The sequence below is a fragment of the Tachysurus fulvidraco genome, chromosome 6 (assembly GCF_022655615.1).
Source record: "Tachysurus fulvidraco isolate hzauxx_2018 chromosome 6, HZAU_PFXX_2.0, whole genome shotgun sequence".
Lineage (NCBI taxonomy): Eukaryota > Metazoa > Chordata > Actinopteri > Siluriformes > Bagridae > Tachysurus > Tachysurus fulvidraco.
Genome location: NC_062523.1, coordinates 28,567,523 through 28,583,061, shown reverse-complemented (window position 1 = coordinate 28,583,061; position 15,539 = coordinate 28,567,523). Strand labels below are relative to the sequence as shown.

The window sequence follows — 15,539 nt, the reverse complement described above, 5'->3', positions numbered from 1 at the left end:
CTAAATCAGCAGTTTTTCTTATCACTCTAATGTTCATACTATTCAGAGCCCAAAGTGTTTCATTCTTCTTATACCACAGCAATCTACAGATTAATATTTTTACCGATTAAAGAACATCGATTATAGTTACAGGTTAAGCTTGGAATATCTGCAAAGCAATCTTTCTGTACTGACCAACTTGGATATACTATGGGACAACCTTTCCTATAACTTTTACCAAGCACCGGAGACTCCTTCCAAAAAAAAAAAAAAAAAATAGTCAAAAGTAAATTCTTATTAGAAAGACTCACGATTAAACACACGTATTTAAATAGTTCTGAAACATCTAAACAACATGAGCAGAATTGGGAATTCATGCCACCGTTCCATAGGCATTGAGCTCTAGGTTTAATTATATAAAAAAAAAATTTTTTTTTTTTTAAGACATTTTTTTTAAAATAAGAACTAAGAATTTTTTTAGGTCAGATTCAGAGTCAGATGTTCACCAGAGACACGTTTGAAATCTCGGTGATTGATTTCTAAGAACAGTGCAGATTATTAGTTTGTTGTTTGGACAGACATTTATTTTGATCTGAACTTTAAAAAAAAAAAAAAAAAAGCTGGAAGGATATCAAGAGATTGTCATTGGGCAACGGCAGCCGGCGTATTAATCAAAGACGCACAAAGATTAATGGAGAGAAGAGCAGAGTTGATAAACTCGATTTTATTGATCGACGATCTTCTCGCCTACAAACCGGGAGTTTACCCAAAAGTCTGGAGCGACTGTAAAGACGAGGAGGAATGAATTCCTATTAAACGATGCAGGAAATGGAATACGCTTTAAGGCTTATATGGAGGTAAGGAGAAGCGAGCAGAAAAACAGTATACACTTAACATTCATCAGCAGACAGCGCATGACCCGCCGAGCTAAAGTCACCCTCATCACCAGATCTTCTGCCTGCTCAAGCGGTCTTTTGACAGAAAGCAGTTTAAACAGCCCGCTTCGTGCAGTTCCTTCCTCCAGATCCTTCAATCTGAACCTGAGGGACTGAGAGTGGGAAAAAAAACCACGAGAACTCTGTCGAGGCTAGACACGGGACATATGGCTTGGTGAGATAGCAGCACAGTTTTCACTTCTGCTTCAAAATCCAAGCCACGTGACCTCAGGCAGCGAGGACAGAAAGAGCAAAAGAGAGAGAGAGAGAGAGAGAGAGAGAGAGAAAGAAAAAGAGAGAGAATTGTCTGAAGAAATCAACTGCGAATGGCACAAAGAGGAGCGAGGAGAGGGGCTAAGGGGAAAGATGTGTTTGCTAGAGCCTTTCCGACTGAGTGCTAATCTCATGAGATGTGTGCGAGACTGCGATGAAAGATGTGTGTATGTCCCGTATTGTCTGCAGAGAGCAAATGAAACACCCCAAACCTTCTGAACAGCCTCTTGGTCCCTCGTGCACTTGAGTTAAACATGGTCATGATGAGCTCCCGAACCCCGAACGGCCTCGGAAAGGAGCGCGCGTCGGAACACGGCGTCGTCTCTTGACGGCACTGTCTCGTTATTTGCAGATTTCCTTTTATTTCGCTGGACTCGCTACCAAATCCCAACAGATGTGTGAGACAATTATTGTTTAAATTAACTTCATCGTTTGTCTACTGTCCAAAAGTTGAGAAGTCTGAACTTGAAGTATGCGACTTGTTTGAGAATTACAGTTAACCTAAGATGGCCTAGAAATACGCAAGGAACTCTGACCTCTTTCTTGAAAGGTCATCGCTGCCTCTAATTCCTCTCACATTCCTCCTTACGGTATGAGATGATTAACGATGGCCCTCCTTTTGTTGTCAGAGTGAGGGATGATTATTTAATTAGGCGGGACGTGATTTCACATATAAGACTCCGGGAACAAAATGATTGAGATCGAGGTAATTAAAGGTAGAGAGGCTTTGTGCGTGTGCTTAATCAAAGGAAAGCTTTGAGACTGTCATGATGGAAGGAAGGAAGAAAGGAAGGAAAGAAAAAGGAAAGGAGGTGACGGCAAACTCGAGTCACCTTGAAAGTTTGAGATGTTATTTTAATTCCTGGCATAGGCCCAGGGACGGCTAATGATTATTTAACAGAATTGTGCGCGGACTAATAAAAACGTTTCCTTTCATCGAGAGGAAGAGCATTTTTTTTGCACGGACTTGGCCTTAAGTTCCCGTAGGTATATTTGAGGTAAGAATCTTTATCATCACAGGTACAAGGTATTCCCTCAGGATCCATTCCTCAATTTGATTTTTTCCTCTTTCCCTGCATGGTAATCTGATTTCTAGGTCACTGGATAACTGTCTCTATGGCCAAGCGACCTGCGGGTCATTTGCAATTTCACTTTTTTTTCCTAGCGCTTTCCTAATCCGTTCCTTGCACTTCTGTCCGTCGCCGGGAAAGATTAAACGTCCGAGTCTCTGTGATTACGCGGCGACCTTGACGAGACTGCGAGTGCCGTCTATAGGAAATGAGGATCATAATCAGTTATGGTGCTCTGATTATGCATTTTCAGGGCACATCACAGTGACGAATGAAACCTTCTTGCCTGCATAGGTAATTTTGTTACTGCTAAAAGCAATGAGTCTCATTTAGAATGGTACACATATAATTACACAAGGGTAAACTGCAGCGGTTCATCGGAAGGTCAGCGGCACCGAGCGGAGCTCCGAGGTTAAGGCTGGAATATTAAAGGGCGTCACGGCTAATTTGTCGCGTCACCCTTTAACCGTCTTTGAACGAAGCCAAATTATTCCTCATCCAAGTATCATCCATTATATTTTGGACAAGTACAACCCGAAGTGATACGAGCTGGAAAAACGTGTACAGCTTTATGTTTATTTCAAAACATTTACAACAAAGAGCCAATAAAAAATCCGAACATTGGAATATTTCAGTAATAATACGCGGCAGCTGCCTCGAGCCCGGAGCACACGAGAGCAGATCTTTCTCCCAATAAGGTCAGTGAGAGGAGCGGAGAGAAAAAATAGTGTAAGACAGAGTGCGAGTGAGATCAGTGAACGAGTGCAGTCTGCCAAATAGCTAAGACGATTCGTAATGAACGAGCGCAGATCTGCACACGTCTACGGAGACCCAGAATACCACGAGTGCTTTACAAGGCGTAGTTTCTTTCTCTTTCTCTCCATTTCTCTCCTTATCTAAGCAGCACTCTTTCAATCTCACCTCCCCAGAACCTAGCGAAGGCTCTCTATTACTTACCGCCCCTCCTTCCTCTCTCAGCCACCTATTCATTTTTTTTTCCTCCAAGTGAAATAAGGCAAGGTTGTGAAAGTTGTTACATTTTTTTTTCCTCTTCTCCCTCTATTTTTTGTCTCTCTCTGTTCCAGCTCAGCGCTATCTCCCCATTTTTGACTCCTACCTCCCCCACAGCTGAGAATTTAGAGTAATACTCATTGCTGTCATCTCTGGCTACATCTGTGCAGTTGTGCCTTCTTGAGATCTGTGTAATATCTGCCCTAGATGAAACTCCATCAGGCTGGGAGGCTTGCTGTGGAGTCTTTACGAGTGATCTGTGTGCTGTATGATGTAAACCAATGCAACAGCATGATTTTCATAAACGCTGTGCTCTCGCTGAAGAAACAGTCATCTTTCATTTTGATGTTTGCTCTACATTTTGTCGAAGCTCAGAAAACTGGGTCATCCCAGCGAGACCTGACTGACCAAAGATGTTGTGGATATCCATTACTAGGCCTGACGTAAATTAGTCTGTAAAGACACTGTTCACCTATCAGTCCATTTTTATTTGTTTCTGGTCCACCTGTAGCTAGGGTTCTAGTCCACCTGGATCTAATCAGTTGGTGCAGTTCATGTGGAGTTTGATGTCTCGTGTAAAGCCGTAACAGTCGTCTATTCTGAAAGTTTGAGAGGCACATTTCTTGGGTGATTCCTTTGAGATCGACTGACCAGATATAATATTGGGCCTAAGTTAAATTCATTCATTCATTCATTCATTCATTTTCTACCGCTTATCCGAACTACCTCGGGTCATGGAGAGCTTGTACCTATCTCAGGTGTCATCGGGCATCGAGGCAGGATACACCCTGGATGGAGTGCTAACCCATCACAGGGCACACACACACTCTCATTCACTCACACACTCACACACTACGGACAATTTATGCAGAGATGCCAATCAACCTACCATGCATGTCTTTGGACCGGGGGAGGAAACCGGAGTACCCGGAGGAAACCCCCGAGGCACGGGGAGAACATGCAAACTCCACACACACAAGGCGGAGGTGGGAATCGAACCCCCAACCCTGGAGGTGTGAGGCAAACTTGCTAACCACTAAGCCACCGTGCCCTAATATTAGCACTATTAGCAAAATTATTTCTTTTGTTTATTTTATATCGAGTTAGACAAAGCTGAAGTTAAATGCAGGTTTGAAGTGAATGTGTGTGTGTGTGTGTGTGTTTGCCCTGCGATGGGTTGGCACTCAGTCCAGGGTGTATCCTGCCTCGATGCCCGATGACGCCTGAGATAGGCACAGGCTCCCCGTGACCCGAGGTAGTTCAGATAAGCGTTAGAAAACGAACAAATGCTAATATTAGCGTAGTATCTCAATATACATAAACATATGAGCTCATTTATAGGCAGAAAAAGAAAAGTTGTAAAAGTTCAAAGCATTTTTCTGGAATAAGTAGGTAAAGAATTATGCAGACTACCTATTTTTAAACTCATGAAAAAAAATAGCAGCTGCAAGTAAACCATTTAGAAGAAAGAAGAGCTACAGCTGGAATAAAACAGTGAAACGTTTTGTGAGTTGGTCTCAGCACTACACATCGGGTGTAAAACATCGCCAGCCCCGCCTGTCCCAGTTTGACAAACATGCCATGGCCTTGACACAAGCTCCCTCAAGCACCAATTTTCTGATAGAATCGTTTCTGCAAGCTGTGAAAAAAAAATACATTGGCTTCTTCTTCTTCTTCTTCTCCTTCTTCCCTGGGCTGATAGAGAATGGCGCTAGTAAAAACATCTGAGGAGAGGATGAATAAAAGCCCGTAAAGTCTTGATTGTATATAGGCATCGTGCGAGTTCCGCTCTAAGACGGCCTTTCGCGAGTAACTGACAGATTTACACGTGACCATTATGTGATTTCGCAAGTGGGTCTTCTCTAGCAAGAGTGGTAAATAAAAGTTTCCTCACCATTTTCTCTCTTAGGCCAAAAGGCTTTTTTTTGCCCTATGGAAGTCCATTGAACCGCCTTTTCAACAGATCCTCTCTTCTACAAATTCAGCATATCTGTGTCGAATTTTTCTATAGAACTCCAGCAGCGAGAGAACTCTCATCTCTTCTGGAGTTTTAAAGAACCCGTGTGAGTGTGACGTCGCGATGAAAAATGCACCTAATTAAACCATGTTGATGAACTGGGCCGGAATATTTGTGTGGATGGTTAGAGCTTTATTAGAATATGAGGCTGATCTTTCTCCCCTCAAAGACTATCATCTATTTCCATTATGCTCATTAGCTACGGCTTCGTGTAGTAGGAGTGCCAGCTACTGTCTCTTGCTGTGCTGTGAGGTTCTGCTCTGCTTGCTCTGAATGGGGTTTGGCTCGCCAGCGTCGTTAGTGTAGTGTGTGTCCGTGTCAGATGGCACAATGACCTTTCATCTAACTGCCATTTCCCAAGCAGGGTGCTATTATTTTTAGGTGGGGTGTATTACCAAAAAATGTGATTCCTAAACAGGCTCTAAAGATATTTTTATAACATAGGCTATTGCTCAGTGTGAGGCCCCAAATGTATCGCACTCTCTCTCTCACACACACAAACACACTTACTTTCAGACTGAGTGGTATTGTTTTTGCACCATGTTCACGAAGTAAACCTTAAGATAATTGTAAATACACCTTAATGCAGCACGATCGTCCGACTACATCGGGTAGCAACCCGTCTTCGACGACTTTAATTCATCCACACAGGTGTCCTTTGGGATCTCCAGTATCCCAACCTCCTAGTAAGTGAATTAGCTACGGTAAATTAAGCTAAGTGTGAACAAGTGTTTGTGAGAGTGTGTGTGTGTGTGTTCACAGTGCCTAGTGATAGATTGGCAACCATCGCTTCCATCTCATGCCCAGTATTCCCAGTAGTCCGGTGGATTAGTTCTGGATCCACCACAATCCTGACTGGCACTTTAACATTAAATCTTGAGTTATTTTATTAATCTTAATTACTTGATTAATGTCAAATAATAAACAAGTTCCAGCTTTGGTACTTTATGCTTCTTTGTGCATACCTGGGCATCTCAATTCACAATGGAATCGACATGCCTGGTTCATGTGCCCGTAAATAAACAAGTAAAGAAAGCACAGTGACCACAGGCCTGTGGATCTGACCTCACGTCATGATGTCACCGGAGAGGCTGATCATGAAGCACCAGCAAAAATAGTTTAGTAGCATTTGTGGACTCCCTGCTGTTCACTTATCAGAAGATGCTATCATCTGCCCTCCCAACAGAGCTTACACACACTTTGTAAGCAGGCAACACTGTGAAAGTCTTTTTCTTTTTTTTTTTATTTCTCTAGTGCTTTCAACACTATGTTCAGCGACTGGACATGTGCGTGGATGTTCAAATGGTGACCTGGATTATCAACTACCATACAGGTCAGCCACAGTATGTGAGGCTTCAGAACAGCAGACAACACAGTGAGCAACACAGGGGCCCCTCAGGGGACAGTCTTCCTTTCTGTTCACACTTTACCCATCAGATTTTAGACACTGCTCACAGTCCTGCTTATCAACCTTGCCATCATAGGCTGTATTAGAACAGGTCAGGAGGCTGAGTACAGGAGTGATGGACATCTTGGTGGAGTGGTGCAGACAAAATGACCTGCAAATCAAAGACCTGGTGGTGAATTTTAGGAAGCAGAAGACCCCCAAAACCCAATCAGAATCATGGTCAATGAGGTGGACATTGTGGACAGATATAGCTGGGTGTCCAAATAGACAACAAGGACAGAGTCACCTGTACTTCCTCGGGCCATCCTTAAAAATATTTTGGTTTGCAGTAACCAATATTTTCTTTTCAAGTTTCAATGTAAAAAAAAAAAAAAAAAAAAAAAAAAAAAAAAAAATTTGGTGATGGTGATTACGTAGGTATGACTTTAAACAAATTAGCATATCGTGACGTCATGCGCATCATCGCAAACCTTATTTTGATGCTGGGCACAGATTTTTCCAGAACTTCATGACAAGTTAAAGCGGTGTTGAGCTGTTTTAACAAATTTTTTTAAATGTATTATGGCGCCCGAACCTGTATGACTTTGAACGGTGACGGCGAACATTTTGTTTACTGCAGCCGCAGCCATTATTACCAAGCGCGAACCGTCGACTCTGACAGTGAATGAGTGTGTGAGACGAAGCGAACGCACAGGCCATAGTGTGACATCCGGTAACCAACAGTGTACAGCCGATCGGACCACAGCCTAGCGCTCCGGCTGACAGACATCGGAAGCGCGCTTAAATCATCAGTACGTGCGATATTATGGGCTGTCCTGACATTTCTTCTCCTCAGATATCCACCGAGGACCTGGCTTGCTAGCATGTTTTGACACCCCAGCACCTATCAGGTAATCACCGAGAGATAGTTCTGTGTGCGGAAATCTTATCTCATCTTATGAAACACTATACGGCCCCGGCGGCGGATGGTATACCGAAGCAAGTCGCTGTCATTTCTGCAGCAATATACCATGTTCTCAACAGCGTGATGCTGGAGGAGTGCGATAAGTGTAAAATCGATAGCAGATTAATGGTCACAATGTTGCAATTACACTGAGAGTAAATGCATTATGAACCAGCGTAACGTAGTGGAAATTCTTGCTAATACCTTTTCACAGTTCAAAGCTGGGAGTCACCTTGAGAGTACAATGCTGCAGATCATGTGTATGTGGAACTCTGATACTGTCTAATCTGCTACAATAATCGGGGCATTTTAACAGTCAGACGATCAGATCGTGAGTGACACGGTTGCTTCTGAAGAGCATTTAGGTTATTAGTTATATAATAAAGACAACATAAAATCACTGAAATCATATTAGGCATAAGGTTTGTGACTTTTCTTTGAGTTAGACTACTGCACATCACTGGAATAGACAATGTTAGATGTTTGTTTTTTTAGATGATTTTGAGCTAATCTCCTTTGAGCCTTGTCTCCACCCGCTGATTCATTGGTTCATGGTCCGTTCTTAGCTTCTATTTCCCAATGTTCCATTTTTTCCACTTCCGTCCATTACCCTTGTGACCCCTGCCATGCCTCATAGCCGGTTTACAAATATGAAGAATTGAATATTTCTGACTCCAAAATTTGACTTTAGTGTTAAAGTCAAGATCATCTCAGCTGTTGCCATGACTAGACAAAAGTCAAACTTTTATAGTTCTGTAATCCTAGGGTTAGGGTTAGGGTTAGGGTCTCATAAGAGTCTTAGGGTTAGGGTTAGGGTTAGGGTCTCATAAGAGTCTTAGGGTTAGGGTTAGGGTTAGAGTCTTAGGGTAAGAGTCTTAGTGTTGAAATATTACAGGAAATTACTAACACCTAACACTAATATATGAAAGATTTAGAACATTTAGAGGAAGATATCTATATTTGATAGGGGGGCACGGTGGCTTAGTGGTTAGCATGTTCGCCTCACACCTCCATGGTTGGGGGTTCGATTCCTGCCTCCGCCTTGTGTGTGTGGAGTTTCTATGTTCTCCCCGTGCCTCGGGGGTTTCCTCCGGGTACTCCGGTTTCCTCTCCCAGTCCAAAGACATGCATGGTAGGTTGATTGGTATCTCTGGAAAATTGTCTGTAGTGTGAGTGTGTGAGTGAATGAGAGTGTGTGTGTGCCCTGCGATGGGTTGGCACTCCGTCCAGGGTGTATCCTGCCTCGATGCCAGATGACGCCTGAGCTCCCCGTGACCCGAGGTAGTTCAGATAAGCGGTAGAAAATGAATGGATGAATATCTATATTTGTCACATATACATTACAGTATAGTTAGATTTCAGTTCAAGTCAGGATCAGAGCACAGGTTCAGCCTTAACATAGCTTTCCTGGAGCAGAGATGGTTAAGGGCCTCACTCAAGGTCCCAGCAGAGGCAGTTTGCAATGCTAGGGCCTGAACTCCACCCTTCCAATCAACAACCCAGAGCCTTATCCGTTTGAGCCACCAGTGCCCACGAGGCGCATTATACATCTGTCTTAAAGTGATAAGAAAAGATAACATACAAAAGTCTGAGGAAATACAGATCCCGCGTGTTTCTTGAGAAGATCTCGTATTGTTATTAATAGCATGACAAGGTTAAAAGGCTTGCTGCAAAGACAGACCATTTGTTCGGACCATAAACTGTGGAGGTACACCAGGATTTATAGCTCATTTAAAATCCCACACAGCAAGGCAACAAAGGGAAATTAGCATGGATTTGGCCTAGCAAATGTTTACCCCACCCAAGTACTGAAGGCGACTAGCGTTCGGCTTTTGGCTTCCAGATCCAATGTCCTTCCCATGTGGAGACAATTACCAGCGTGCTTCAAAAAGACGGCTTTGGACGGGATTAGCTCCATCTCTGGGAAAGAGATGAAAGTAAAAAATCTTCCCTCCAGCTCAGTTTTACCCCGGGGTGTGCAGCCACTAAAACGTGTGAAAGCATGAGAAGGACGGAGAGCTGATGACACTAAAGCTCACTGGCATCTAAATGCCTTTGGCTCTCACAGGACCCTTTTGGGTTCCACAGCAGCCTGAAATAAAAAAAATAAATAAAAAACAAAAAATGATCTTCAGATCTGGCTGTGCTGCACAGATGTCCTCCTCCGTCTCGTAGCTGCTAGCAGGTCTCACTAACGAGGCTAACGAGGGACGTCACCGAGTGAGACAGGCTCCCTGGTGTTTGCTCGGCAAATTTAGCAAGGATTTGGACCTTTTTAAAGAGGTGTTAAATGTGTGAGGACAATTTTAGTTCAGGTCCACAGGTGAAGAATAAAGTAACATGCCGTATGGCTTTATGGGTAAAGATTTAATAGTCGACTGAAACCTGCTAGACAAATATGCAAGTATTGTTTCATATAATTATGATTATTAGACTATTGTATTTCATCATTTGCTTTACATATAAGATAAAGAGATACAGAATAAACAACGACCTGATGTACATTTGATTTTCGGATTATTTCAGATTATCTGCTCAAGGGAGGTTGGGAGGTTTTCGTGTACGTTCTGAGGCGAATCCAAGAAAGCAAAAACAAGCAAAGCTCCAAATGATCTATTAGACTCACGCTTTCGACGCATCTTATGCAATAGGAAAATAACATGGCTCTCTGTGACTCCTGTTGTTTAACATTTCAAATGGAGTTCATCTAGAACGCAGCCTTGAATTTTGGCTTACGTTAAAATAAAAGCATTTCAGATTACATTTAATATAAAATCCCACCATCCTCGCTGACATCATCATTCCTACAGCGAAGCACGATGGTGGTAGCATCGTGTTAGAACGTTACTCTCGCTTTCTACTCCGATTTCTTACTGACCATTGGAGGTTAAGCTAATCTAATATACACACTTATAGTGAGAAATAGAAAGCTTTCTTTCAAATATCTAGGTCATTGTGATGGCCTTTGGTAGCACCAGAACTAATCACAACCATGGATGCATACGTTTATGGATGGTTGGATAGATAGATTCTTTATTTTCATTGCACAAGGTAGAATGAAATTAAGTGTCTGTCCTTATGGTGCATAAAATTGTAGAAGGAGGGAGAAAAAAGCATACACATAAATATAAAAGAATATAAACATTAAAGGTGGGGTCTCCGTTGTTTGAAAGCCAATGTTGACATTTGAAATCAGCAAAACAAACACGCCCCTAACCCAAATAAGTCCCACCGCTGTATCGATAGCTCCGCCCACACATACATACATACGTAACCCAGGCGACTAACAGAAAGAAATGTGTCTATCATAGCTGAAGGGAAGAACAATACGATTGTAAATAAACAAACAAGCAAAAATGACACACAAGCATAATCATGTAAAGGACAAAGGCATATATTAGTTCTGTGTAACAAAGCAAAACCAACGTTACTCACCTATCGAGAAGGAAAAAAGCGCCTCGGCGTCTTAAGTAAAGTCGGCCACATATTCACAGATTGGAGTTTCCCGAGTCAATAACTCCTGAGCTAAATGCTGTTACTTTCATCGTAAGCCTTTCTTCGCTTTCTTTCTTTGTTTTTATTCTGCATGTCAATGTTAAAACCGCTTTCTGCTAAAAGTCACACATGCGCACTGAACACTCTCTCCGCCGCATATCGACAAGACCTGCTCCTTTCTTCTCATTGGCTACACGTTTGTTTTGATTTTTGTTTTGTTTGTCGTCCCGACTCGGTTTTCTGAAGCATTTCTCAAACAACGGAGATCCCACCTTTAACATAAGTGATCGAATAAAATCCTATTTAGTAAACAGCTGAGATTGTCTGCACATGCGAACTGTAAAGTTTACAGTAAAGTGAAGTAACAATAACAGATAAGTTTTAAATAATATTGATGTATAGCACATTCGATGTCTTCTGTACTGTACAGATTTATGGTTGGAAATAAATAGAGTAGAATGAAATGAGTAGAAATGTAATGAAATGAATACTTACGCAATCGCAAAATTTGGAAAATGAGGTAGTGGTGGCTCAAGCGGTTAAGGATCGGGGTTGTTGATTTGGGGATCAGGATTCAAGCCCCATTACTGTTTTGCCCTTTAGCAAGGCACTTAAACCTCTCTTCTCCAGGGGCACTGTATCAAAGAAAGAATTTCACCGTAATGTATTAATGGATGCGACGGATTCATATCGTTCAATCCGTTTCAGGATGTTACGCTACATGTAAAATGTAGAACGGGGAGTGAATACTTATTCACAGCACTATATCTTCATACGGAAGTTTCTTATTGTATGCACATAGACATTATGCCGAGACATTATTCTGTTTGTGTTCTTGCGTGGCCTAAAATTCTCGGCGTGCGATTCGATTCTAAGCTCTTCATTAAAGTCATACAAACATCTCACCTCATCTAATCATCACACAGCTTTCTGTAAGCGTGTGAAATCCCCTGAGCTGAAAAACATCCTTCTACACATCATGTAAGGAAGAGCACGGAGCTTGAAGTAGGTTTTTCATCCGCGACTTTGTTTTCCCTCTTCACAAGATAACAAATCGGCACATCGGGGCTGAAGCGTTTCCTGGTGGACAGCCTCATGGAGGAAGAAGAGCTTCACAGGAAAAATAAAAGCGCTTGTTTTTAACACCATGTTTGCACTTTCTTCTGTCTTCTCAGGTGCGAGCCCAGTTACCGAGGGAGCCGCTGATGGTGAGTTGTTTTTTTTTCTTTCCTTTTATTAGACTTTAGAGATTTCTGCAAGAGAGAAAAGTGCATTGTTTTATCCACAAAGGCTCGAGTTTTTTTTGTTTTTTTTTTAATGCAGTGATTTGTTCTTATTCGTGTTGGGAGATCGAGACGAGATACAAACCTTTTCGGTGTAGCTTTAATTTTGTAATTAAACAGGTAAATGTACCCTAAAACTACTGTCTAATTCAATAACTGAGTTCAAATTTAGGCCTGAGAAGAGCATTAACCGTGATATTATGTACAAACTGTAGGAATCTCTTAGCTATAACCCTCAGGCGAAAAGAAATAGGTTTATGTGATCAAAGGTTTTTATCCCAAATATTATATAATATATATGACCTGTTTCCCTGGTGATGTTCCCTTCTCAGACTGGTGTGTGTGTGTGAGTGTGTGTGTGTGTGTGTGTGCGCGCGCACACACACGTAGCATCCCTTATGATTCTTTCTGTAGAAAGAATTCGGAAGAAATAACTTTAATCTCTGAAGCAATAAAATTAATCCCAAATCCTCTTGAAGTAATTATATTAAACATCACCAAAAAAATATATAGAATATATTTTATATAATATGAATAATACTGCAATTCAGTCAAATCTGGCAACCCTAGATTTTTACCATTCTTAGCTGTTTTTTTTTTCATGTTCTTGACAATCGCCACTTTTATAGATGAGCAATAATCAGGACGTGTAAATATTCCCAGGCTCCCAATCCTGTTTTTTTTTTCTCAAGTGCTTTTGTAGAAGAGGAATAAAATTGTTCAGTAATGTCCTTAATCGAGCAGAATATGTCCTCACTAAACACCACAACGTGAAGAGTGTTTGACGGCGGCCACGCGGCTTGTCGTAACGCGTGATTAGGGCTTTAATTGTCCTTCTTTAGTGGGGCTCAGTACTGATTGACTCTGTTATCTTTTTTACTTTTAAATGTTTAAAAGCTATGTCTGAGACCCGATCTGCCCCTGCTGTCCTTCAGCAAGAGTCGAGTCGAGGCAGGCAGATGTTCCCTGTGCAATAATTCATGATTATCTTCAATCGCTTCCTTTAACGAGGTTTTTGTCCCCACGGTGGTAGAGACGATGAGGCGCGGTGCCACACGGCGAGAGGACAGCTGTCTATAAAAACAAAGCCTCATGAAAAATTCACAGACGTTATAATAACAAAGTCAGGGGAAGGTAAATATTTAATAGAGGTCAGGACGTGGCGGATACGGCGTTTAGATCGGGAAGGAAAATGGACCGCCCCTTTTAATTGGGCTGACCATCGTTTACAAATCAATAGAAGACACAACAAGAATCATATTGAACTGTTTGCAATACTAATAAAGAATTATTTTTCTTTTCCTAAATCTTAGAAAACGGCAGCTACTTCAACGTGATCATCGGTGGTAAGTTAAAAGAAGAATTTTCTTTATGAAGTGTTTCTCAATCAGCTTGAACAAAACACAAGGTCTCTTTATTTAGAAATCAATGACTTTTAAGGAGAGCGGTAATATATTGTTTAATCATAGGACGCATCTCGGAGTTCTCCGAGCTAAGCCGCTCGCTCAGATTGCTCCGCTCTGAGGTATTACAGAGCCATTACTGCCGGCCTTACAGAGCTATGAAGTCCGAGAGACGATATAAAACATTGTCACTTTCTGATGAAGGAACTCATAAAAGGCCGTGTCTGTGTGCCAGAAACATTAAGGTGCTTCACTCCAAGTGTGCTCCATCCTGACCTAATGCTTCCAATTTTCTGCTCTGCGACTTGCGGCGATGTTGTGCCTGTAAAAAGCTCAGCATTTTGCCTGGGAAAAAAAAAAAAAAAAAAAAAAAAAGGACGATCGTTTCTTCATTAGATCTCCTTTACCATCAGAAGAGTTCCCAAAGGTTATCTGAGGTGAACGATTGGGTGTTAGAAGGTCCACACTGCTAACTACATTCACACAGAAAGAATCAGTAATGAGATACTGAGACAGGTTACTAATTAAGATGGGACAAATCTCCTAAAAAGGAAACACTTTTTTGTGGTAAATGTATCTGCACATTACGGTGCAAGGTCAGTCCTCAAGCTTTCAGGACAAACACACAAAGACAAAACCTGCATATGTGTCTTATATGTTTGATTTTTCTGTCTCATTTTTGGCTGATATCAGGAAGTGTTATGTCATTGTTCTCCAGCCGTCATCGCTGCGGTAGTCCTGGTCTTCATCTGCCTGCTCTTGGTGCTCTTTCGCTACATGTACAGACACAAGGGCACCTACCACACTAACGAGGCCAAGGGCAGCGAATTCGCCGAGACGGCAGACGCGGCACTGCAGGGAGATCCGGCACTTCAAGACGCCGTGGACGAAAGCAAGAAGGAGTATTTCATATGAGCCTTACTGTATATAGACCGAATACGGAAAGCCATGCCTTAAAAACTTTCAAACCGATCTGATCTCAGCAGGTCACAGGGTTGAGTTCACCTCCCCAAAGCATATACAGTCATTATATTATATTCATTATAATGGAATATACAAAAACTTTGAGAAGACTTTGGGTAAATATTTTGCTTAGCATCTCTCCCAATGATGTTAAGCATTAAGCAAGTGCAGATCAGATGGCTGACGAATTGTGACACAAATCAAGGTAAATGAAGGTAAAAGCTGGAATATGAAATGACTATCAAGTAGCCAAAGAGTTTTTCAGCAACTGACTATAACACTGTGGACAAAGTGTGCGATATCGTTCGACTGCAAATGAGATTCAATCATTTAATGTGTTCCGGCTTATTGCTTGACAATCAGTGTTTAAATGGCAATCATTAATTAATCAGCCATACAATAATTGTATGTAGTATTTCTTTGTTTTGTTTTTTATGTACATCACCAGGCCAAATTTTTAAATGATTAAAGTGTCTGAGGTTAAACCTCACAAAGGTATCTTTTAATTTTAAAATATATTCCCCGCCCATTTCAGTAGACATAATTGTTAGGCAATGGTAAATTTCTATAGTGAAAAAATTGTACTTGGTTTTAAGAAATCTGTGATGCTTGGACATGACCAGGCTCTCATTCATTCATTCATTCATTCATTCATTCATTTTCTACCGCTTATCCGAACTTCTCGTGTCATGGGGAGCCTCAGGCGTCATCGGGCATCAAGGCAGGATACACCCTGGACGGAGTGCCAACCCATTGCAG

At 41.7% G+C, this 15,539-nt stretch overlaps 1 protein-coding gene across 9 annotated transcripts in view; it reads left to right on the top strand.

Moving 5' to 3' along the window:
* gypc (glycophorin C (Gerbich blood group)) overlaps positions 1–15,278 on the top strand; it is a 28,858-nt gene extending 13,580 nt beyond the window's left edge. For 5 of the 9 annotated variants that reach the window (XM_027152388.2, XM_027152385.2, XM_047814746.1 and 2 more), the window contains 4 exons: positions 6,540–6,618; positions 12,307–12,339; positions 13,728–13,760; positions 14,536–15,278. In XM_027152388.2, coding sequence (XP_027008189.1) covers positions 6,540–6,618; positions 12,307–12,339; positions 13,728–13,760; positions 14,536–14,732 — 342 coding nt within the window. In that variant the 3' untranslated portion in view covers positions 14,733–15,278. Of the gene's footprint in view, positions 1–815; positions 837–6,539; positions 6,619–12,306; positions 12,340–13,727; positions 13,761–14,535 lie in introns of those variants that run through there. The other 4 variants (XM_027152392.2, XM_027152391.2, XM_047814747.1 and 1 more) reach the window with 2 other exon arrangements.
* The last annotated feature ends 261 nt before the right edge of the window (positions 15,279–15,539 follow it).